At 47.5% G+C, this 24,845-nt stretch overlaps 1 protein-coding gene across 1 annotated transcript in view; it reads right to left on the bottom strand.

Annotated features, from left to right (window-relative positions):
- Positions 1-24,845, bottom strand: part of syne1a (spectrin repeat containing, nuclear envelope 1a) — a gene marked incomplete at its 5' end in the record, with an annotated part of 228,874 nt that overhangs the window by 133,666 nt on the left and 70,363 nt on the right. The window contains 4 exon segments of the mRNA XM_084314285.1: positions 10,657-11,016; positions 15,573-15,737; positions 16,836-17,145; positions 23,551-23,723. Of these exon segments, the coding sequence (XP_084170411.1) occupies positions 10,657-11,016; positions 15,573-15,737; positions 16,836-17,145; positions 23,551-23,723 (1,008 nt within the window).

Here is a 24,845-nt window from a genome sequence, read left to right as displayed (position 1 = left end):
GTGTGCGCGTGTCTGTGTGCGTGCACGTGTGCGTGTGTGTGTGTCAAGGGGGCAGTCAGTTCCCCCGGAGTTGCATGACACCCTTCAGTAACTGCAGACACACACATTCCTATTCACACCCGGCTGCAGCCCTTTCTACTCCTCTCTCACACACTCCTTCATTCACACAAACACACACACACACACGCATGCGCACATGCACACACACACACAATCACGCACACACTCACTCACTCACTCACTCAGAGCGCAGCGGTGCTGTTGGTACAATAGCATTTCTGTTCTTCGGAGAGCGCGGCAGGAAGGAGCAGTGGATACCGCTCTCCAGCTTCGCCCGCTCTGTCTCTCTATTTCTCTCTCTCTCTCTCTCTCTCTCTCTCTCTCTCTCTCTCTCTCTCTCTCTCTCTCTCTCTGCCAGCATACCTCACATTCTGCACACACTAACACTGGGGGGTAAAAGCCCTCCCATGAAAAATGTACATGCTCTCTCTCTCTCTCTCTCTCTCTCTCTCTCTCTCTCTCTCTCTGTTTCTCTCTCTCTCTGACGTTCCACCAATAAACACTCCTCTCCCGCCTCTCTCTCTCTGTTTCTCTCTCTCTGTTTCTCTCTCTCCCCCTCTCTATGACGTTCCACCAATAAACACTCCTCTCCCACTTCTCTCTCTCTCTCTCCCTCTATCTCTCTCTCTCTCTCATGCACACACTATCACACCCACACTATACTTACACTCCCACTCGATCTTCATGTTCTCTCCTCTCCTCTTCTCTCTCTCTTTCTCTCTCCAGACAACGTCTGCTGTCCCTCCCTCTCTCCTCCCCTTCTCGCCTGCTCTCTCTCTCTCTCTCTCACTTTCTCTTTCTTTCTGGACTCACTGCTCTCTCTCCTCCTCTCTCTCCTCCCTCTTTCCCTCCCTCCCTATGTCTTGCTTCTGCTTCCCATTCCAACTCTCTCCTCCTCTTCCGTGCTTTCTTTTTGTCTTTTAACTCCTTAACCTTACTCTCACACTCTCTCTCTCTTACTCCATCCCCCCTCCCTCTCTTTCATTCTCACTCTCACGCTCTCTCTCTCTCTCTCTCTCTTTCTCTCTCTCTCACCCTCTCTCCCGGTGGAATTCTAGCTGTCAGTCCTTGCAAATGCACACACACACACACACACACACACACACACACACACACACACACACACACACACACACACACACACACACACACACACACACACACACACACACACACACACACACACACACACACACACACACACACACACACACACACACACACACACACACACACACACACACACACACACACACACACACACACATGCAGACGAGCATGTAACCCAAACAGGGTCGGACACAGGAAACAGCCTAGAGGAGGGGTTAATAAAAAATAAAAAGGGGTGAGTGGGGGGTGAGACTCCTCCTCCTCTGTTCCTTGACAGACCCCCACCACACACACACACACACACATACACACACACACCCTCTCACGGGAGAAAACAGGACACACTGATGCATTGCTGGAGAACCCTGGAGAGAAAAGTAGAAGGGTGTTTATACATGCAACTAGAAAGGTGCGCTCAGTAGAGTGAAAATCTCCGCCAGGCAGAAGCCACCCATTTATTTTCCAGTAGTCTACATGTTGGGCTTAAATGTATGGGGCGGGGCAAACATAGACCAATGAAAGAAGATCTCCTCACATTATTCCTGTTACTGTAACGCTTCCTCCGGTCCTGCGAGACCGGACGTCAACCCTCCTCCCGGTTCGGCTAGTCCAGGTGTCGGACCGTCTCAACTCCCCTTCCATACACCCCTTCATAATACAACATTGCCAACCGGTGGGCTGATCCAGATCTGGTATCAGCTCACTCACTTGATTCATATTATTTACTGCCATTTATGTTTGTTGTGTTCATTGTCTGTGTTGTCGTTGTTGTTTCCACTTTGTTAGACTTGTCTTCCCCTGTCTGTGTTTTGTAAATATGTTTTAGTCTTGTTGTTCAATTGTTATTGTTTTTCCCAGTGTGCTCTGTGTTCTGTTGTTTCTGTCTACCACACCTGTTTGTAATTACCCTCTGTCTCTAATTAGTGTTTGTATATTAGGTGTTGTGAGCCAGCAGACACTTGCTGGTTCATTGTTTAATTGTTACCATGGTTGTCAGTCGTGTTTGTTGTTTTCTGTTCTAAGTAAAAGCCTTTATTATTCACCACTACGCCGTCTCCTGTATCCTGTATATCTCTCCGTTCTACACTGCAAACTGAGTTCCACCACATCATGCCAGCAAAGCGGCACCATCGTAACAGAATGAACCAGCCATTCCGGGACTCAGCAGTAAAGGACGGAGACGGGGCACGCTTCGGTCCTGTGTGCCAACCAGGCGGCCGCTCGGGGACTGGCACCGTGGGACGGAGTGGCCGGCCCAGCGGCGCCGATGACACTGGGTGCTTTTGCCGCGGCCACTCCTGTGCCGGATCCCTGGGTGGGGAGTCGCCTGGTCCGCAGGGGAGCGTCTGGGAAGGGGCGCGGATCCCGACGCCACAGCCCCAGGGGGAGACAGGGTTCCCAGGACCGCAGGTCTTCCTCGCCGTCCTGGTCGAGATCTCCTCAGCCCTGGGAGGTTCCGGAGGATGAGCCACCACCATGGCAGACCTGGAGGACGACGCCGGATTCCACTGCCGGAGGGACCACAGTCGGGGGTCCTGCACCGCATCCTGCCGTCAGGGAGCCTCCGGTTCGGGGTTCGGCGGTGGGTCTCGCCGCCGAGGAGACCCCAGCCCCAGGTCTCACTCCGGAGCCGTCGCCTCTACCCTCCATCCTCCCCTGCTCCAGTCCTCGTCAACCCCCTCCCCCCGACCCAGTTCCCACGGGCCCCGTTCCTCCACCCCCCTTCCCCCAGCCCCTCGTTGCCGGTGCGGCATCCCTCCCTCCCACCCTTCCCATTCCCGGGGGGCCTACTAGGCCGCCTGGGAGTCGACCTTCGAGGGCGGGGTACTGTAACGCTTCCTCCGGTCCTGCGGGACCGGACGGCAACCCTCCTCCCGGTTCGGCTAGTCCAGGTGTCGGACCGTCTCAACTCCCCTTCCATACACCCCTTCATAATACAACATTGCCAACCGGTGGGCTGATCCAGATCTGGTATCAGCTCACTCACTTGATTCATATTATTTACTGCCATTTATGTTTGTTGTGTTCATTGTCTGTGTTGTCGTTGTTGTTTCCACTTTGTTAGACTTGTGTTCCCCTGTCTGTGTTTTGTAAATATGTTTTAGTCTTGTTGTTCAATTGTTATTGTTTTTCCCAGTATGCTCTGTGTTCTGTTGTTTCTGTCTACCACACCTGTGTCCTGTTTGTAATTACCCTCTGTCTCTAATTAGTGTTTGTATATTAGGTGTTGTGGGCCAGCAGACACTTGCTGGTTCATTGTTTAATTGTTACCGTTGTTGTCAGTCGTGTTTGTTGTTTTCTGTTTTAAGTAAAAGCCTTATTATTCACCACTACGCCGTCTCCTGTATCCTGTATATCTCTCCGTTCTACACTGCAAACTGAGTTCCACCACATCATGCCAGCAAAGCGGCACCACCGTAACAGAATGAACCAGCCATTCCGGGACTCAGCAGTAAAGGACGGAGACGGGGCACGCTTCGGTCCTGTGTGCCAACCAGGCGACCGCTCGGGGACTGGCACCGTGGGACGGAGTGGCCGGCCCAGCGGCGCCGATGACACTGGGTGCTTTCGCCATGGCCACTCCTGTGCCGGATCCCTGGGTGGGGAGTCGCCTGGTCCGCAGGGGAGCGTCTGGGAAGGGGCGCGGATCCCGACGCCACAGCCCCAGGGGGAGACGGGGTTCCCAGGACCGCAGGTCTTCCTCGCCGTCCTGGTCGAGGTCTCCTCAGCCCTGGGAGGTTCCGGAGGATGAGCCACCACCATGGCAGACCTGGAGGACGACGCCGGATTCCACTGCCGGAGGGACCCCAGTCGGGGGTCCTGCACCGCGTCCTGCCGTCAGGGAGCCTCCGGTTCGGGGTTCGGCGGTGGGTCTCGCCGCCGTGGAGACCCCAGCCCCAGGTCTCACTCCGGAGCCGTCGCCTCTACCCTCCATCATCCCCTGCTCCAGTCCTCGTCAACCCCCTCCCCCCGACCCAGTTCCCACGGGCCCCGTTCCTCCACCCCCCTTCCCCCAGCCCCTCGTTGCCGGTGCAGCATCCCTCCCTCCCACCCTTCCCATTCCCGGGGGGCCTGCTAGGCCGCCTGGGAGTCGACCTTCGAGGGCGGGGTACTGTAACGCTTCCTCCGGTCCTGCGGGACCGGACGGCAACCCTCCTCCCGGTTCGGCTAGTCCAGGTGTCGGACCGTCTCAACTCCCCTTCCATACACCCCTTCATAATACAACATTGCCAACCGGTGGGCTGATCCAGATCTGGTATCAGCTCACTCACTTGATTCATATTATTTACTGCCATTTATGTTTGTTGTGTTCATTGTCTGTGTTGTCGTTGTTGTTTCCACTTTGTTAGACTTGTGTTCCCCTGTCTGTGTTTTGTAAATATGTTTTAGTCTTGTTGTTCAATTGTTATTGTTTTTCCCAATGTGCTCTGTGTTCTGTTGTTTCTGTCTACCACACCTGTTTGTAATTACCCTCTGTCTCTAATTAGTGTTTGTATATCAGGTGTTGTGGGCCAGCAGACACTTGCTGGTTCATTGTTTAATTGTTAACGTTGTTGTCAGTCGTGTTTATAGTTTTCTGTTTTAAGTAAAGACCTTTATTATTCACCACTACGCCGTCTCCTGTATCCTGTATATCTCTCCGTTCTACACTGCAAACTGAGTTCCACCACATCATGCCAGCAAAGCGGCACCATCGTAACATATTACACTATTATATAATTGCACTATACACACCATTACACTAGTTATTACCCTATTACAGATTATTACACTATTAGAAACTATTACACATCATTACACTATTATTACACTAGTACACACTATTACTATTTCACTATTACGCTATGACACTGGAATAAACCTTTAAAACTATTTGAGTGGAATAAACCTTTAAACTATTTGGGTGGGTGGCTGGGTACAATATAGGTCACCACAGAGACCTGGGTTAAATTCCCGGCAGATATGATACCTCTGGGTTGGTCAGTCATCCCTATGAACACACTTGGCAGTGTCTGTGGGTGAGAAGCCGGTGGGGTGTGAGTCCTGGTCATTGCAATAATTGACTCCTACTGCTGCCGCCTGTTCAGCAGGGAGGGGATCTGGGGGAGACAGCGTGAACCTCCATGCGTGTTACGCTCGTCGCTCTCCCAGTGAAACACCTCGCTGTCAGGTGAAAAGAAGTGGCTGGCGACTCCACATGTAGGGCAGCATGTGGTAGTCTACACCCTCCCCAGACCCACAGTAGGGCAGCATGTGTGTGGTAGTCTACACCCTCCCCAGACCCACAGTAGGGCAGCATGTGGTAGTCTACACCCTCCCCAGACGCACATTAGGGCAGCATGTGGTAGTCTACACCCTCCCCAGACCCACATTAGGGCAGCATGTGTGTGGTAGTCTACACCCTCCCCAGACGCACATTAGGGCAGCATGTGGTAGTCTACACCCTCCCCAGACCCACATTAGGGCAGCATGTGTGTGGTAGTCTACACCCTCCCCAGACGCACATTAGGGCAGCATGTGGTAGTCTACACCCTCCCCAGACCCACATTAGGGCAGCATGTGGTAGTCTACACCCTCCCCAGACCCACAGTAGGGCAGCATGTGGTAGTCTACACCCTCCCCAGACCCACATTAGGGCAGCATGTGGTAGTCTACACCCTCCCCAGACCCACATTAGGGCAGCATGTGGTAGTCTACACCCTCCCCAGACCCACATTAGGGCAGCATGTGGTAGTCTACACCCTCCCCAGACCCACATTAGGGCAGCATGTGTGTGGTAGTCTACACCCTCCCCAGACCCACAGTAGGGCAGCATGTGTGTGGTAGTCTACACCCTCCCCAGACCCACAGTAGGGCAGCATGTGTGTGGTAGTCTACACCCTCCCCAGACCCACAGTAGGGCAGCATGTGTGTGGTAGTCTACACCCTCCCCAGACCCACAGTAGGGCAGCATGTGTGTGGTAGTCTACACCCTCCCCAGACCCACAGTAGGGCAGCATGTGTGTGGTAGTCTACACCCTCCCCAGACCCACAGTAGGGCAGCACGTGATAGTCTATACCCTCCCCAGTAATTTGCGACTTATTATACTTTATACTTATAGCACATGGACGAGTCTGGTCTCTTTTGAAAGGTGACATTCTGAAGTTTCTTCAGTAAAATTACTTTGAGTAAAAAATGAAATAGAGTAACAGAGGTACTTTGAACACACAACGTTTTGTGTACTCACATTTATTTTGACTTGTTGCCAGATGCCTGTTTTTAAGTTCCAGCCGAGAGGTAGGAGCTGGAAACATTGGTTCCATAGCCTGAAGTCTTATGTAGTACAGGTCCAAAAGTCTATAAAAATCTTTGTAATGTGTGTACTAGTAAGAATTCGGCATGATTATCCAAAATGGCCGTCCACTGCCATTCATTTCGATGCTCTAGTCAAAACAAAGGACTTCTTCGTCTCCGTGTGTCACCTTCCCCAGTGCTCAGTGCCCGTCTGGGATCGCACAACAGTGGTCAATCAATTTCGCCAATCAGCGGTGACTGGTCAGTTCAGGGACCGTTCACAACCGGACATGGTCAAGTGACGCTTGGCGGATGTTTCGCCTTGTAATTCGAGCATGGAATCACACAAGAGGTTGAGTGAGGGCGGACCTAGCCCATTTGGCGCCCTAGGCGAGATTCATTTTTTTATGGCTTTTTTCTTCATAGTTCTCTAACGTTAGTCTTTCTTTCCTCAACGTTCAATTCTACTGTGAACACCTAAAGCTGAGGCTCAGACCGACCGACCGTTTTAGATTTTTGGCTCATTTTCCCTTATGTTAGAATTCTTTTAATGTAAAAATAATGGTTGCAGATATAGAGTGGGGCGCCAAAACTGCACAGAAAAAATAAATAAAAAAAATAATTTTTTTTTTTTTTTTTTTGCGCCCCCCCTCTGGGTGGCGCTCTAGGCGACCGCCTATATCGCCTGTAGGAAGGTCCGCCCCTGAGTGAGGTGACGACCGAAAGGCGTCAAATTCAACTTTCCAACAACGTGTTGGTTGATCGGCGAAAACGCAGCCCAGAGCCGACAGACGAGGGCAAAGTGCCGCGATGTGCCGATCCTTAAGTGGTTAATGCATAGGTAGGTATATTAATGACAATAGGTTTACTATGGCATGTTGTAAACAGGTACCAGAGGCGTTATTATTTTCGTAGCCGCAGTTTGCGGAGACGCTCTCTGATTGGCCACTGACGTTTCTGGTCATGTGACATGTGCGCCCAATCGTGTGACGCCTGTTTCTTTCACCGGTTAAGCTTAGGCACTGTTTCGAAGTTGGTTAAGGTTAGAGTTTGTCTTAGAGCAGGGCGATAGAACACCAGCCCTGATTCCAAACGCTAACCTTAACCAACTTCGAAAGAGTCGCCTAAGCTTAACCAGTGATAAACTAGGCGTTAGGTAGTTTGCATGCTGTTCGAGGCGGAAATGGGCAAAGACACAGCTCGTCACACGATTGGGCACACATGTCACATGACCAGAAATGTCAGTGGCCAATCAGAGAGCGTCTTTGCAAACTGCGGCTACGAAAAAAAATAACGTGTACCAGAGAGCTGATTACCAGTAGACGTAATAACGCCCTCTTGTGTTCAAAAGGTGTAGCTTCAAACTGAATATCTATTACAATTGACAATGATGGAAATGAATTAAAATAGAATACTTGTCATTGACCAATCAGAAAAATATTCCAGCATCCAGGCCTGCTGTCAGCCTATGAGCAACGTTGCATCCAAATCGGCCCTGTAGTTTGTGAGATTAGCTGTGGACAGACAGAATCACACACAGACGCACAGATACAACCGAACGCATCATCCCTCCAGGCCACCAGGCCACCGCCTGCAGGCAGTGATGTATCTGAACGCGTTCAATTAACTGAATGTGAACTGAACGTACTGTATTTCCGCTAGATGAACGTGATTGTGAACACGTTCATTCTCGGCACTCTATCACAGTATAACTTCATTCAAAAGTGTGCCAGATTTGGGATGGGCACAGCCACACATACACGCACGCACACACACCGATGGAAATGCCAGTATTCTGATTGCCGTCTGTGGTTCTATATGGGTTGTTGTGGCAATACTTTTTACAAATAATAGCTTGCAGCAACATATTGAAAAAAGAACTATAAACTAGTTCATTTTTGAAACCATGAACTTTAGTTCAACATTTTTAATTATGAACTATGAACTGAACTAATTCATTTAAAAATGTGTGAACTGTGAACTGAACTAGTTCATGTAGAAAGTGAACTTCCCCAACACTGCCTGCAGGAGATAATGTCCTTGACAATGCGGAGGAATGGTTCTACTGTAAACATCCTGTGGTTGTTATAAGCAGAGCAGGCAGAGAACGCAGGAGGGGAGGAGGAGGAAGAACAACAAGAGACACAGAGCGACTGTCCCTGAAACAGCCTCACGGAAAATGCAATACATGTCCTGCTGGAGAATTACTTTCAGGACAAGTTAGTGTACAGAGAGTGACTGATGGTGGTAAAGAGACAGAGAGGGAGGGAGGGAGAGAGAGAGGGAGAGAGGGAGGGAGGGAGAGAGAGAGGGAGAGAGGGAGGGAGAGAGAGAGAGAGGGAGAGAGGGAGGGAGAGAAGGAGGGAGGGAGTAGGGAGGGAGAGAAGGAGGGAGGGAGAAAAGGGGAGGGAGAGGGAGGGATGGAGGGATGTAGGGAGGGAGAGAAGGAGGGATTAGGGAGGGAGAGAAGGAGGGAGAGAGAGAGAAAAAGGGGGAGGGAGAGGGAGGGAGGGAGGGAGGGAGAGAAGGAGGAAGCGGGTAGGGAGGGAGAGAGGGAGAAAAGGAGAGAGTGAAGGAGTAGGAAGAGGGTAGGGAGGGATAGAGGGAGTAGGGGGAGGGAGAAAGTGGGAGGAAGGGAGTAGGCAGAGAAGGAGGGAATAGGGAGGGAGAGAAGTAGAGAGAGGGGAGTAGGGAAGGAGAGAGGGAGGGAGTAGGGGGGGAGAGAGGCTGTGGGGGGAGAGAGAAAGAGGGGGGAGTAGAGAGGGAGAGAAGGAGGGAGTAGAAAGGGAGAGAAGGGGGGAGGGAGTAAGGAGGAAGAAAAAGTAGAAGAGACCAAGAATGTAGCCGACAGTGGTGAAGAGAGGGAGGGAGGGATGGAGGGAGGGAGGGAGGGAGCAGAGAGACAGAGGGGAGAATGGGGGGGGGGGGCAGGCAGACAAGGGACAGAGAGAGAGGTGGGGGCAGTGAGGGGATTGTAGCTGTCACTCCCCAGTCGTCCCAGCAAAGCTGATTTACAAACTTAATCTGTTTTTAGTCTGGATTTACAAATAAAATGGATAATTACTGACAGAGAAAGCATAGCTGGATGCGTGATTGCACAGCGTGTGCGCGCCGCGGTGCCACGTGTGTGTGTCTGTGTGCGCACGTGTACATGTGCGTGTGTGCGTGTGTGTGTGTGTCCTTGTCGCCAATCATAATTCTGCAGAGCCCTAAGCACACTCACCCAAATTAACAACGGTCGGTTCCATTACAGTATTTAGACAACCTTCCCAACGGGTTACATTGACTTTTCACCAGGCCCCCTGAGAGTAGAACCAGAGCCATCCTGCACACATCACACCACATCACATGACAATAGCCATCCTGCCTGAGAGCGGGCTGTTACACAAAGGTCATATTTAAGATTCATAAGAGATGAGATAAGCCTTCCCGTGGGGGAAAAGTACATATATATCTATCTACAGTACTACAGTAAGAAATATGCAATTATACAAAAATCTTCGTATAAACATATTAGACATATCCTCCTGGTTTATAGTTTATACGTTCCATTATGGAATATAACAGTATGTATATGTATGTACAGTATGTCACACAGTATGATGGGAACTGTAATACCAATAGATGTTAATGATATCCTAGGGATGCTCGATATTGGCTTTTTTACCGATACCAATATACCGATATTGTCCAACTCTTAATTTCCGATACCGATATCAACCGATATCAAACGATACCGATATATGCAGGGTTTCCCCCCCAAAAAACGAAATAATTTCAGGTAATTAACATTACATATCTCTTGTTGTGGAATTAACACAACATTATGCATACTTTTGACAATAAATAAAATCAGAATTTGTTCTTACTTGCTTGCCTGGGTAAATAAAGGTTATAGAAATGGAAAAAAAAATTTAATTAAATAAACATAATAAATAAAAAAAATTGAAAACCGATACCGATATTTTCCGATATCACATTTTAATGCCGATATCGGCCGATAATATCGGACATCCCTATAAAATACTATGTTGGCACTCTGAACATGGCACTAACATTGCCAGGGTTAAGGGCTTGATTCCCAATGGGTCCAACCATACTGACAAATACATGCAGTCGTTCTATTTTTAAGCACTTCCAGTTGTACTAGTACTACTAGGAATGCAGCCATTCATATATTGTCCTGTTTCTGAATCTAAACGGCAGCCCACCTTCGCCAGCTGCCAGCCCTCCACTGCCTCTTCTCCGTTGCTCCGCCCCTCCGCCCGGCTCAGCTCCTGGCTCCACCCCCTCAGCCGCCCGTCCAGCTCTTTAAGCTCCTCCTCCAGCCGCGCGGTCAGACGTCCGTACTCTTCCTCCGAGGCCGTGGCCGTGGCCAGCGCCCCCTCCAGGCCGTCCCTGGCCCTGAGCGCGGCCCCCTCCCACTGCTCCAGGGCCTGGGCCAGCGCCCCCAGCTGGCGGTCCATGGCCTCGCAGCCCCCCGCTGCCGTGTGCTCCGCCGTGGACGCCGCGCTGCGCCGCACCCGGCTCAGCCTGTCACGGCCCTCCAGGAGGCGACACTCCACCCGCTCCTGGTGGGTCAGGTGGAAGGGGGGGGGGGGGGGGGGGGGGGGAGAGAGAGAGAGAGAGAGAGAGAGAGAGAGAGAGAGAGAGAGAGAGGAGAGAGAGACAGAGAGTTGTTACAGAAACCATGGCTACAGAAACAGCATCATCAAACAGTACTGTTGATTCTATTTAAAGCAGCCCAGTTTTTTTTATATAGGTCTCTCTCTCTCTTTCGCTCTCACTATCACTCCATCTCTCTCTCTTTCTCTCCTTCTTTCACTATCACTCCATCTCTCTCTCACTCTCTCTTTCTCTCGCTCTCTCTCTCACACTCTCTCTCTCACTCTCTATTTTTCTCTCTCCCCCCTCTCTCTCTCTCTCTAATTGGAGAGGTAGTATGAGAGCCAGCAGGTGTGAAAACCAAACACTTGAGAGGGAGATGTGACAGCAGCAGCAGCAGCAGCAGCAGCAGCCGCCTGACTGAGGGAATAAACCTAAAAGAAAATCCAAACCACACGCAGCCACTTATGTCTGTTTGTTTGTGAGAGAGGGAGGGAGGGAGGGAGGGGGGGGAAATATTAACCTTGAAGCCACTCACACAAAATGGACATAAACCGATTTATATTTCCTCGCATTATTAAAACGCCACACAGCGCAGCTCTACGCGCGTGCACGCACACACACCAATTTATAATGTGATAATTAGGACCCGCGTGTGATATTTAAATGCAAATCAATATTTTCTCACTTTTTTCTTTCTCGCCTCTGTAATTGCAGAATCGTTGAATGGGGAGGTTGAGGATTGGGGGGGGGGATTAATTCTCTCTCTCTCTTTCTCTCTCTCTCTCTCTTGCATTCTTTTTCACATGGTATTCAAACAACAGACGGGCACCATGGAAATATATCTACAGGGGACAGGGACATTTTGGGTTTGATAGAGGAACAAACTGAGCATCAATTCTTATGCCCTATGGGGGAGTGTGTGTGTGTGTGTGTGTGTGTGTGTGTGTGTGTGTGTGTGTGTGTGTGTGTGTGTGTGTGTGTGTGTGTGTGTGTGTGTGTGTGTGTGTGTGTGTGTGTGTGTGCGCGCGTGTGTCTCCATTAAAAAGCAGTCTTTATGTTGGTTTAAACAGAGATGTTTCGATCACTCTGACCGTCATCAAACGTGCCTCCCCAGCTGTTCTATAAACATGGTGTACTAGTCCCCAAGGGGATCAATAAAGGAATATCTTATCTTGTCTTATCTTAATAGCAATAGCCTGTCAAGATACAATATTTTAAAGGACATTTTGGGGAATACACTTATTTGCCATCTTCCCCAGAGTCTGACAAGATTGTCAGTTTCATCTCTGTGTGTTCAGTAGTCCCAGAGAGAGAGAGAGAGAGAGAGAGAGAGAGAGAGAGAGAGAGAGAGAGAGAGAGAGAGAGAGAGAGATAGAGAGAGAGAGAGAGAGAGAGAGAGAGAGAGAGAGTGGACAGCGACTCCTACAGGTCGGTTGGTGCGCCTGCGCAGTAGAATCAGGAAGCGACGAGGGCGGCGTGTCCCTCCCACGCAGACCCTAGCCCTGTGCAGGTGAAAAGATGCGACGGCTGCCTCCTCGTGTACCGGAGGGGACATTGCAGCCGGCTTGTGGGAGACATGGCCTAACAGCGTTCGAGACAGGGGAGGGTAGAATTGGACAATGCGAAATTGGGGACGGGAGAAAAATTGAAAAATGGGGAGAAAAAGTAGATAATCCGTGTACGTTTACATTTAGCTGATGCTCTTATCCAAAGCGACTTACAAGTTCTGTACAACAAGTCAGCAAGACGGGTACAACTCTTTCAGCTGAGTAACAATGTTCATCAAACAGTGTTGAAACGTGGGTGCTGCAGTGTTGAGTGCATAGTAGTAGAGACATATTAGTACAGTAGGTATGTCTCTACTATATTAGTAGACAAGGAAGAGTATTTAGTGGATAAGTGATTGATTGATTTTATTTATGGATCCAAAGACACAACAAATCCAAGGGATGACATGCAAAAGTGACAACACTTATTTACAGCATGGTCCCCGATGTTCTGACCAAAGGACATACACAAATAACATATAAGACAACACATAAAGCAAAAGTCCAATACAACAAATCTATATTCTACATATTTAAAAACAAGTCAATAACACATTTTTTTTTTAAGATGTATTTTTTAGCGTTTATCACTTTTTACTACTGGCCAGTCCAGTAGAGAGAGATAGAGGAGGAACGGGAGACAGAGTGGGGGGAAGACATTTGGCAAATAACGACGGGTCCGGGAATCGAACCCGGGTCGGCCGTGCCGCGACTCAGCGCGTTATGTGGTTCGCCACTGGGGCGCCCAGTCAATAACATCTTGACCAAATACCATAAAATAGCGCATTTCTTATACCATCATTAAAACAACAATTCAAGTGCATGATAGTAGAAGACAGTAAGAAGGTTAGTTTTCTTTTTCTTTTTTCCCCTTCATTTCAGATATTGATTGAAGAAGTGTGTTTTCAGTCAACAGCGAAAGATTGGTCGGGTTTCGTCTGTCCTAACTGTGGTGGGCAGTTCGTTCCACCATTGTGGAGCAAGGACCAAGAATAGACAGCTTCTCTTTGATGACCCTCCCGGAGCTCGGATAGGAGTGGGTCTGAGGCGGCCAGAAGATGCAGAGCGTAGGGGTCTTGAGGGTGTGTAGTTAGAGACCAATGACCGGAGGTAGGCGGGAGCCGGTCCCTTCGCTGCACGATGTGTCTGGTCAAGGACCTTGAAGTGGATTCGTGCGGCGATGGGGAGCCAATGCAGAAGCGGGGTAACAGGGGCTGACTTTGGTAGGTAGGAGATCAGGCGAGCCGCTGTGTTCTGAATGAGTTGAAGTGGCTTGGTGGCGGTGGTCGGTAGACCAGCAAGCAGTGCATTACAGGGATAGACGGGTTTAGTTTCACACACTCACATGTACAGCATAGAGGAATTACATAGGCTACTGCGCTGCATGGCCATGACCTACATGCAAAAGGGCTCTCGTTTCAATGGTATTTATCACGTAATGTTACAATTACTTCAATTACTGCAATCGCCATGGTAATATTACGTCGGATCACTATCACAGTGACACGTGTATTGATTTGAGAGGATAATAAGATATAATAGGCGATAACGAGTGCATGGATATAGTGGTAAGATCACATGTTCTATACAGTGATGCAGGGGTAAAAAAAGTGATGTGAGCTCCAGACAATCATCACAGTAACACCAATAATTGACCAAGATCGAACATGTTTCTTTTTTTTTTGTATTTCTGTCCCTTCCCTCTTCAATATGAGCTCATAGAATGTAATGTTAACATAATGTTTTAGTTTTTTGTTTAATGTATTTTATGTTTCAAGTGGAGGCCTCGCATACAGTAGGCCCGTTTGTGTCTCTTGTCTCTTCTTTGGCACCGACCTTTTAACATTTTTGTATTTGTTCTTTGTATGTCTTCAATAAATAAAATAAACTAAAGTAATCACCAGTGAACCGAATCTAGGGATTCTTCTTGTTAGTAGTAGTAGTACTTTTATTTATTTCCTCAAAAGACCTTACTTTCTATTTTAGATCTTGAATCAGTCTGATACCAGTTAGCATTATCTACAGTCTGACATAAATTTCAACCATGAATATCAGCTTTAGAAAGGCTGATAAACTCTATTTCACTAATAAAAACGTGGGTGTATTGCTACTATGTAAACAGGCCCCATGGAACTATATCTGCAGGGGATGTATTGGGTGGGATGTATTGCTAGTACCATACATCCCCTGGTTCTATGACGTTGCTGTCCTTCCTCCCCCTCCTCTTCCTCCGTTTCTGTTGTGATGCCAGTCTCGTGCCGGGGGTAAAATACGTTCCTAACTTCCTATCCTTGAAGGTAACGTGATAAACTAACAATACATATAAAGTTCATTATTTGCATTTCAAACACGTTAAAGTCAATCTGTCGTCGTACAGTACGTCAGTTCATGACCGTTTCCATCCCGCGTCGTTTCAGTTTGTCAGCTTGATAAGACGTTAGCTTAGCATTGCACACGTCTAGCTAAGACACACGCTAGCCAACGGTTGGCTAGTTAGCAAACGTTAGCGTATCAAGAATTCTTACAAATTACAAATGACTTTTAACAGATTGACATTCTAATGTTGAAATGCAAACTTTATATATTAGTTTATCATGTTAGTTGTTCAACCCGGAAGGAACACATTTAGTGCAGAACGAGATTTATGGACTGATACGAGATGCATTGAACTGCATATAGCACTTTATCCATTATCCAAATAGCTTTACAACTTATGCCTCACATTCACCCATTCACTCACACATTCACACACCGACGGCGGAGGCAAGCAAGGTGCCGACCTGCTCATCAGGAGCAGTTAGAGGTTAAGTGTCTCACTCAAGGACACTTCGACACGCTGACGGGAGGGGCTGGAATCGAACCGGGAACCTTCCGACGACTGTTCTATCTCCTGAGCCACTCTAGATTTACCCCACACCGTGTCAGAGACTGTACTGTTACTGTATGTGTGTTGTTGCTCTCTGCCTGCTTACCCGCACTTCAGACAGTCTCTTTTTGATGGAGGCGGAGTCTCCCGAGGTGTCAGACCAGTGCTGTAGCTCCTCCCCCGCAGACATCAGCCAATCCGTGAGCTCCCTGACAGCCTCCAGGTAGTCCTGGTGCTCCAGCACCACGGCCTGCGCCCGGCGCACTCTCTCCTGGACCACAGAGACACAATACAACCGTCATGTCAGGACCTGTCAATCAGATACTTGTATAACATTGGCTAGTGATACATTTTTATCAAAAAGGAAGACCTTCCACAACATCAAACCTTCATATTAGCTGTATGGGTTTTTAGTCTTTGTAAGAGATTGGTTTTTACGATCAGAATTTCGACAAGTAGTATTTGTGAAGCATCCTCCACACCACCAAGGAGTCTAAATGGATGAGAGGACATGGCCGTCATATCCTGTGAGTAATTGGGGTACCGTATAACACATGCTCAGTTAAAATCAGTTGTGTGTTTCCATTCCAATCGATTTGGTACCCAAACGATCCACCGTTGTCAGAATGTGTGTACCCCTCTATCTCCCACGGGGTGACTTAGCCTCCGCTATATGAGCCTTGCACACCTGCACCAGGGCTGTGAGGACATCAAACTGCGCCTGCAGCTGGGTGACTGACAGCGCAAACACACCAGTCGCGCATGCAGGCACTCGCGGGTTCCGTGCGAGAACAGCGTGCGTGGCCGGGCACACCGAGTCCGACTTCAGAGCGGGCGAAAGTGCACGGAGGAAGGCACATTTACATTGGAACAGCTGTAAATGCCTAATCTATTGCGAAGTCAGTCCCCGTTTGAAGATTTTTTTTAAGATTTACAGTTCCAGTGTTCTATTGTCCATTTTGCATGTATAACCAATTATTATATAATTAATTAGAATGTTAGAATTCATTTTAGAATGATGATCAGTGTGACTGTACTCCTGAAAAAGTATAGTAATATGGTTTATTTGTATTGGGAAAGATACAGACACATTAGCTGGTTGAACAACATCTATATGTGTGTTAATAATGCAGATATTGAGTGTATTTCTGTAAAAATGCGCGTGGCGCATGCCTCTGAATCCAACCAAAGCGAAAACGATCGCTTCCAGCCCGCGAGTCGCGCGCCCGCTTGCGGCCGGTGAGCACAGCTACGTCCGTTAACATGGGAGCGAAAGTGAAGCGCTGGTCGGTCGCCCGCCCACCCGCCTGCCTTCGCGCGCGACTGGTGTGTTTGTGCTGTTAGCCTCCACTATATGAGCCTTGCACACCTCCACCAGGGCTGTGAGGACATCAAACTGCGCCTGCAGCTGGGTGCGGGCGCCATGGTTAAAGCTGGCATCGCCGGTCTTCTTGTGGAGTTCTCTGGCCTTCTCCTCCAGGCTGGTCAGCGCCACCTGGTGGTCCTCCAGGTCAGCCAGCAGGGACCGCAGTCTGTCCAGCTGGGTGGCCTTCTCCCTGGGCCCCGGCTGGGGGGTGAGTGGGGCACACACCTCCCCCTCCACGGCCTCCATCCAGCACCGCAGCTGGGCCGCACTCTCCAGGTAACCCCCCCACTGGGACACGGTCCATTCCAAACGGCTGAGGGACAGAGAGGAGAGACGCTCAGCACAACGTTCAACAGGCTATTCGGTTATTCACCTTTTGCACAGCCCTGCTAAATATCCCATCCCACTGTATTGTTATTTTTATTATAATTAGTGTATATATTACATCACACAGTTGTACAGCCCTGGCTTATTTTATTATAATTTTGTTTATACTTTATAATTATACTATATTCTATTGTGCTTCTATTTAATTTAGTTTATATCCTGTTTAATTTTATTCCACCTTTTTTAATTTTTATAATTTTTTTATGATCTTTTTCCTCCTTTTTTTTCAGTTTTTCTCCCCTCCCAATGTTAGTCGTTATGCCAATTCCCAATCCCCTTCCTGGTCGTTGCGCACTCTACCCCCTACCGTCGGTCTGGGAGGGCGGAGACTATCACATGCTTCCTCCGACACATGTGTACCCAGCCCACCACTTCTTTTCACCTGGCAGCGCGGACTCTCACTGGGAGAGTGTAACGTGTGGAAGGGTCACACTACCTCCCTCCAGATCCTTCCCTCGCTGTGCAGGCGCCCCCCCCCGACCGAACTGTAGGAGTCGCTGTTTACAACGACCCGGACCCACCCACCGGCTTCCCTCCCGCTGACTCTGCCAATCGAGCCAGTATGACGGCCGGCCAAGCCGGAAGCAACGCTGACAGCCGGATTCGATACCAGTGTCTCTTGCGTTGATGACGAGCGCCCTTGTCCGCTGCGCCACCCAGCCGCCAACTCCACCTTTTTATTTTATTATCTATCCGTTATTGTCTGTCCGTTAATGCCGCACCGAAAATTACCAAATCAAATTCCTTGTATTGGGACTGTGGCTCTCAAGTTCTATTGGACCGGCGTTAGACACATCACAGGACATCTGCTCTTCGATTGGCTCGCAAGAGAGGTGAAAAAGGAGAAAAAGGTGATCTGTGACTAGCGAATAGGGGTTTTACTAGCTGTAGCCGCTCTGATGCTGCTGTAACGGAGGTCCGTGAGTAATATCCACAGTCGCGATGAACGTGTGTGTTGAGAAGTGACTGTGGCAGTAAGCGGGCTGTGAGTTAAACTAAAAGACACATAGATACGGTACCCAGGAGTGAATTCACCTCTTTTTTTTAAACAATATGTTTATTGGTATTTTCTTTTTTTTCTTCAGTTTTACAGCATCAGTTCAACAGTTCAAAAACCATACAAAAGGAAATGCTGCCAACTGCCCCCCCTCCCCCCTCCCCGAGTTACAGAAAAATAGATACAAAATAAAAATCAATATAAAAAAAAAAAAAAAAAAAAAAAACTCTAGGCCAGACCCCCCCCCTCCCCTCCCCCAGACTAGGACCTCAACAAATTAATTTTTTTTTTTTTTTCCACTTTTTGAGAATTTTGTAAACCCAGTTACACCCGTCTAACAGGTGCCCATACTACTACACCAAACAAATAAATATCTACCGTTACATCTTTTCTCTTCAAAGAGCAACTAATAACATTTACAGTATCATTCATTGCAATATATACCCATCAGAAAGACAAAAGGGAGCTTCAATAATAGCCTACATCGTCAACCTACTATGTAATCTGTTCTAAGTATTGCCTAAACCCAGCCCAGCATTTATCAAAGAGATGTGGTTTTTTCATTCATCATTTCATTGAACATTATTTTCTCTGATGCTATGGTGAATTCACCTCTTAGTGCAGCGGTCTATGTTGTCGCCCACGGCGTATAGGAGACCCATGTTCGAAACTCCCTCGGGGCATCGACATTTAACACAGCGCAGAAGGAGTAACATACGATCGGTCACACTACCCTCTTCCTCGTAACCAATGTATGAATGTTTGGCTTCATGTTATCCACAGTGTGTACCTAGCGTCAGGATATAGCTGGCACACATGGGAAATATATATGGGAGGCATGAACTCGAAAAATCGAAGCAAACACATATACTGCACTTACAATGCAAAGGATAAACACACACTGTTTACATTCCACCAGTATGGATACTTACTGGAAATTACAAAGATTATAGTGCAATATTGACTTCACACATTTCTTAATATGAATCTGGTGGTTCAAACACATACACACACACACACACAGACACAGACACAGAAATGCATGCATGTACACACACACCCATGCGCGCACACACACACAGTTTTTATTTATGAGATTTATTTATGAGTATGCATGCCCATCCAAACCATGAAGGGCAGGTACCAAGGTGAAAGAGGTAATACAGAAAATAGAACAATAAATAAATGAACAGCTCGCTCACTGCAGGGCTTCAATGTCCATTTATTTATTGCACCAAGCTATATCACCCAACTTTCTTCAACTCTCGCTAAAAATCAATACTGCACTAACCTACAGTGTGTGTAAGGGCTGCGGGTGTGTGTGGGTCACGAGCAGATACTAGGGACTCTTTAAGTTATCCGTGTAACGAATAACCACTAAACTGCTTACGCAGACATTAACACATCCGGGGCCATCCACGTATATATACGTGATTGGGAGCCAGCGCTTGACGGCCAAGTACGTATATATACGTGTTTAACTCGTTATTTCTTTTATTCGCTATATAACGCTAGATTATCATTATTATCCTTCCTCATGCAAGAATGAAAAGGGCCCTGGAGCGCGCCGCTCGCCCCCCCCCCCCCCCCCCCCCACCACCGCAGTCAACGATAATATTGCGTTGATTTCAAGATGATTAGATAATCAGGCGAAAAATTACGTGTTTAGTGGATTCCACTAAAACGCTATTATCGCGTCTTTTCCTGGGATTACTAAGAATCACCAAAACTATACTCATATTCAAAACGGTATCAAATGAAATGTACGGATGAAAAAACTATCAGTTTTTTGCATGTTGACTGGAAGCAACTCACTGACATATTAGACCCATAGCTATAATATAAGATATATTTTAAGCACTCGCAAGTGAACAAAGCGCCCCATTGACTTACAGCACTGGCGTTCTATACAGAAGGTAAACAGCGACCCCTGGCCGTGAATGTGTTAAGGAGAAGGGGCAAAATAAACAACACAAAACAACCTTTACAGGTGGAAGCCTCAAAGTGAGTATTTAAGAAAATAAATCAAGTCCAAAAAACAGGACTACACTCAATAAAGAGGTATAGTAGAAAAAGAAATAAGCCACAAAGGCACCTCCTAATAACAGAGTTTATATTGAAAACGTAAAACAATAAACCTCCACTAAGGGAGTTTATGTGTAGAATAACGCCAGTAGCCCAAAACAAGAATGACTACAAATAAAGGCTAAATTCTGAATCAGAGATCAGCACTACACTTCAATATGACAAGCGTGACAAAAAGGATAGCCAACACTAGGAAATGAAAAAGCAGTTGACACTGCGAGATCCAAACTTAAATAGACTCAGCTTTGCCATAGGCACAGCTGCACTGAATCAGGTGCAATCAAGCCCACACACCTGCCGACCCATGAGGCAATCAACCACAGAGGCCAGTGATTGACAGCTATCCCTCACAGGAGATTAAATAGACAGCTGTCCCTCACAGAAAGGAAAAATAAAGCAAAAACCATGACAGTAGGGCTGACCCCTATTAGTCGATTAGTCGACTAATCGGTCTAAAGGAGCTGTAGTCGACTGCCAACCTCTTAGTCGAATACAATATTTTTAGATTTTTTATTATTAAAAATTAAAATTAAAATTGTATCATTCTTTCCAAAAGAAAAGAGGCCTAGAAGCATGGCTAACACTAATGGCACGCATACCAGAGGCTAACTGCCTACGAAAACAGGCACAGAGGCACTGAAAGAGGATTTCACCCATCTAATGAACACACTAGACTAGACAAATATCAAGATGTATCCATCAGTGGACCAATTGCATGCCTTTGCAGAGGACAAGAAGCCTTCAGCCGACTCCTTCAGACATTAATGTGCCTGTAGCATGTGTATATTTAAGACGCCGCTGTGCGTTGTCACTGCTGATGAAGAGCAGATGTTGCTCAAAACGCTACTAGTTGGGTGCAATAAATAAAGTGGACAATGGAGCCCTGCAGTGTGTGACAGCTGTTTATGTATTTATTGGTTCGTTTGGAGATTTATTCATGCCCATAAGTACAAGGCATAAACAGGCAAGGGCCATAAACACTGCAAAGAGATTCATTATTATACTATACCTACCGTACTGTATAATAGGATTATACTATGCATACAGTAGTGTATAATATGATTATACTATGCATACAGTACTGTATAATGATTGTACTATACGTACAGTACTGTATAATATTATTATTATGTGCAAGCTCAAACTACAATGAATTTTCTCTCCACTTTCTAACCAGCACGACGGAACAGCTTTTAGGGTCTAAGAACAGCCTCTCATCCACACTACCAGTAACTGCAGACACAGAGCAGTACCTTGCTGGCTGCTTGGCCATCCTGCTAGCAAGGACACAGACAGCTGGAGACCTATCATAACTAGCCACAACTACACACACACACACACACACACACACACACACACACACACACACACACACACAGACACACACACACACACACACACACACACACACACACACACACACACACACACTTCCCTTGTCCCATCTGGTGGCCACTCACAAATGCACCTCTGCTTCACCTGCTCCCCCTTGCCTCCTGTTTGCGCCCCCCCCCCCCCCACCCCCCTCCCCTAAAACACAAACACGCCCCATGTGAGACCCACTGTTTCCCATCCGCCATTTAGTCCCTAATGAGATCAATCTATTCTAGCAGGAGGGGCAATGATCGCTCAATTACACTCTCTCTCTCTCTCTCTCTCTCTCTCTCTCTCTCTCTCTCACACACACACACACACACACACACACACACACACACACACACACACACACACACACACACACACACACACACACACACACACACACACACACACACACGTACACACATCAATCAGGGCGACAAAAACAAATACGTATCATTATGTACTTACGCTAATTGTAATTAATGGCATTGAGGGGTAAATCTGACATTATGAAACCAATCTGTTCCCCTGAGACAGGGTTTGCTGGCACACAGGTAAATGCGTGGCACCCCCAGGGGAAAGCTTTTGATGATTAAGAACATAAAGAACACACAAGCGCAAAGAGCACGATTAAGGACATCAAACAACGTCAAGACGGGAGCCTCTGGTTTGTCAGCTGGAAACGGTCAGCTTGTGATTTTCTCCAGATCTGCTACTATAGTGCTGAGCATGGCTGCAGGGGCAGCTTTTTACGCAGATAAAAAAGATGATAGAACATTGAATTAGAATTTATATTATATATTTATGTTATATTATATTCTTTATTGTTGTAGTCTATAAATGGTCTATAAATGGTCTTCGGTAGTGTGATAGTAAAGGGTTATTATTAACCTTCTGTAGTGTGGCAGTGAAAGGGTTAACCTGCTGTTGTGTGGCAGTGAAAGGGTTAACCTTCTGTGTATTGTCACGGTGAAAGGGTTAACCGTTTTGTAGTGCGGCAGTGAAAGGGCCGTCATAATAATTATGTTATTATTTATGTTGACACATTAGTGTCGATCCTGGGATGTTGCTGAGCGACCGATGGGCTGGTTGTGTGGTATATAGAAATGGATTATTTTCGAGTATAAATCTGGTTCTAATTGGATCGAGTGGATGGAAAACATTGTGGTGAAACTACATTTGACCCGTTCACTCACACATCCACACACACCGACGGCGGAGGCGGCCACGCGAGGTGCCGACCTGCTCATCGGGAGCAGTTAGGGGTTAAGTGTCTCGCTCAAGGACACTTCGACACGCTGCCCGGGAGGAGCGGGAATGGAACCCGGGAACCTCCGGATTACCAGACGACTGCTCTACCTCCCGAGCCACTGTCTCCCCCCCGCCCCCCCCCCCCCCCCCCCCCCCCCCCCAAGAGGTGTGCAGACTCTATTTATTATTCGACTCTATTTACTATTCTACTCTATTTATTATTCCTGCCTCTGTGTCCGTCGGTCCGTCGGTCCTGCTGGATGTGCACGTTTCAAGTTTCAAGTTTATTTCTCACATCCCTGATTTTTTAGTAGAGGAGTGGAATTCTTGTTTCTTGGCTCCTCTGTCTACACACACAGTATTACAGACAATAAGAACAGTGTAAATCGCATAATATCAATTATATATGTACTGTGTGCAAACATTTTAATATAGAAGATATTAAATATAAAATTTACATGTGCTGTCTGCAAATCAATGGTGTGTGCAGGTCTCTACGCAGGCCTCTATACTATTGGTTGACAGTACAACAAAAAAGCATTTGTCTGCCCCCCCCCCCCCCCCCCCCCACCCTGAGAGCAAAACGCTGACAGAAACACTGTTCTAGGCGAAAGGTCAAAGGGGTCAGTTAACTACCTGTGGCAGCTCATGGCAGTCACCAGCAGCGTGGCCCACGCGTCCTCCAGCTCCTGCAGCTGAGAGCGGATCACTTCCTGTCCCGTCTGCCCGTAGCTCCGCAGGGCCAGCTCGCCCTTCCCCACCGCCATGTTCAGCTTGACCTCGCCCTCACCTTTGAGGAGAAGGATGTCCTGCAGGAAGAAGAAGACCGGAGTCAGGGGGGCTTTTCTTTTTTTTTTCAGATCTGCATTCCACTGTGATGCGTTCCGGATGGAAAAAAACGTATTCAGGCGTTTAGCCCCCTCTTGTGTTTAGTTCGTGAACTGTATCCGTCATGGGGAGGTTTTTGACGGAGCGCGCTTCCTGTGTGGGAACCTGCGGCTCTTTCTTTTATCAATGCCTTGCTTCACACTCACTCCCGCCTGGGGATCTGACCAGTACAACCCACGGTCTGGTGCTACCGGCCACGGAGAAGCGCCACTGGTGCAGTGAGGCGGTGGACCGGAAGGTTTTCAAAAGATGAAAATACTCCAAAACCGATTTGACAGATTACTGATTTACCTTTATACTGATTTTAAACGTTTTATTCAACAGTTCTGTTTTTAACACTTTGAGTGCCAGCGACGAGATTTCTCGTTAGTTCATGCCGACCGTTGAGTGCCAGCGACGAGATATCTCGCCTTTTTTTTTATTAGCGATTTGAATTCATAATTTCATAGTTCTAGTCTCACGTTAGTGCTGCAAACTCTCTCTGAGCTCCATTGGGAAAATACCGCCCCCTATCGTCTCTCCCTGTGGTACTGCACCCCTTTGGAATGGATTGAATGAAACACATGGGGGAAAAAAATCCTGCTTCCTCATTTTACTTTTCGGGCAAGTCACCCGAGAGGATCGGATTCATTGCCGAGCCCCAAAACAGTGTGGAAAACATATTTCCAGTACCCAGCGTTGGATCAATAAACGCGATCGATATTTGGAATGGCGATCAGGAATTGGAATAATCTTTTTGGAGAACATCTGATCTGAGGTAAGGAATCTATTTGACCAGTCTTAGGATAATCAGAACTTTTTTCACATAGATATCAACGTGTGCCCTATGTGTGTGTGTGTGCTGATCAGGAAATGAGAGAATCGATTTTTCAGCTCGCTTCTATAGCGTGCATAAGTACATATACTATCGATAATCTAGCTTTTTTTTTTAAACGATTCATAAATAGGCCGAAAAATGACAACGTTTTTTGTGTATTCCAGAATACTCCAGTAAAGGGCGATTATCACAGAATCTTTATATTTTCCTGAAACTTAAAAAAAAT

The sequence above is a fragment of the Notolepis coatsorum genome (genome assembly GCF_963971535.1).
Source record: "Notolepis coatsorum genome assembly, chromosome: 5".
Lineage (NCBI taxonomy): Eukaryota > Metazoa > Chordata > Actinopteri > Aulopiformes > Paralepididae > Notolepis > Notolepis coatsorum.
This window is presented reverse-complemented; position numbering and strand designations above follow the sequence as displayed.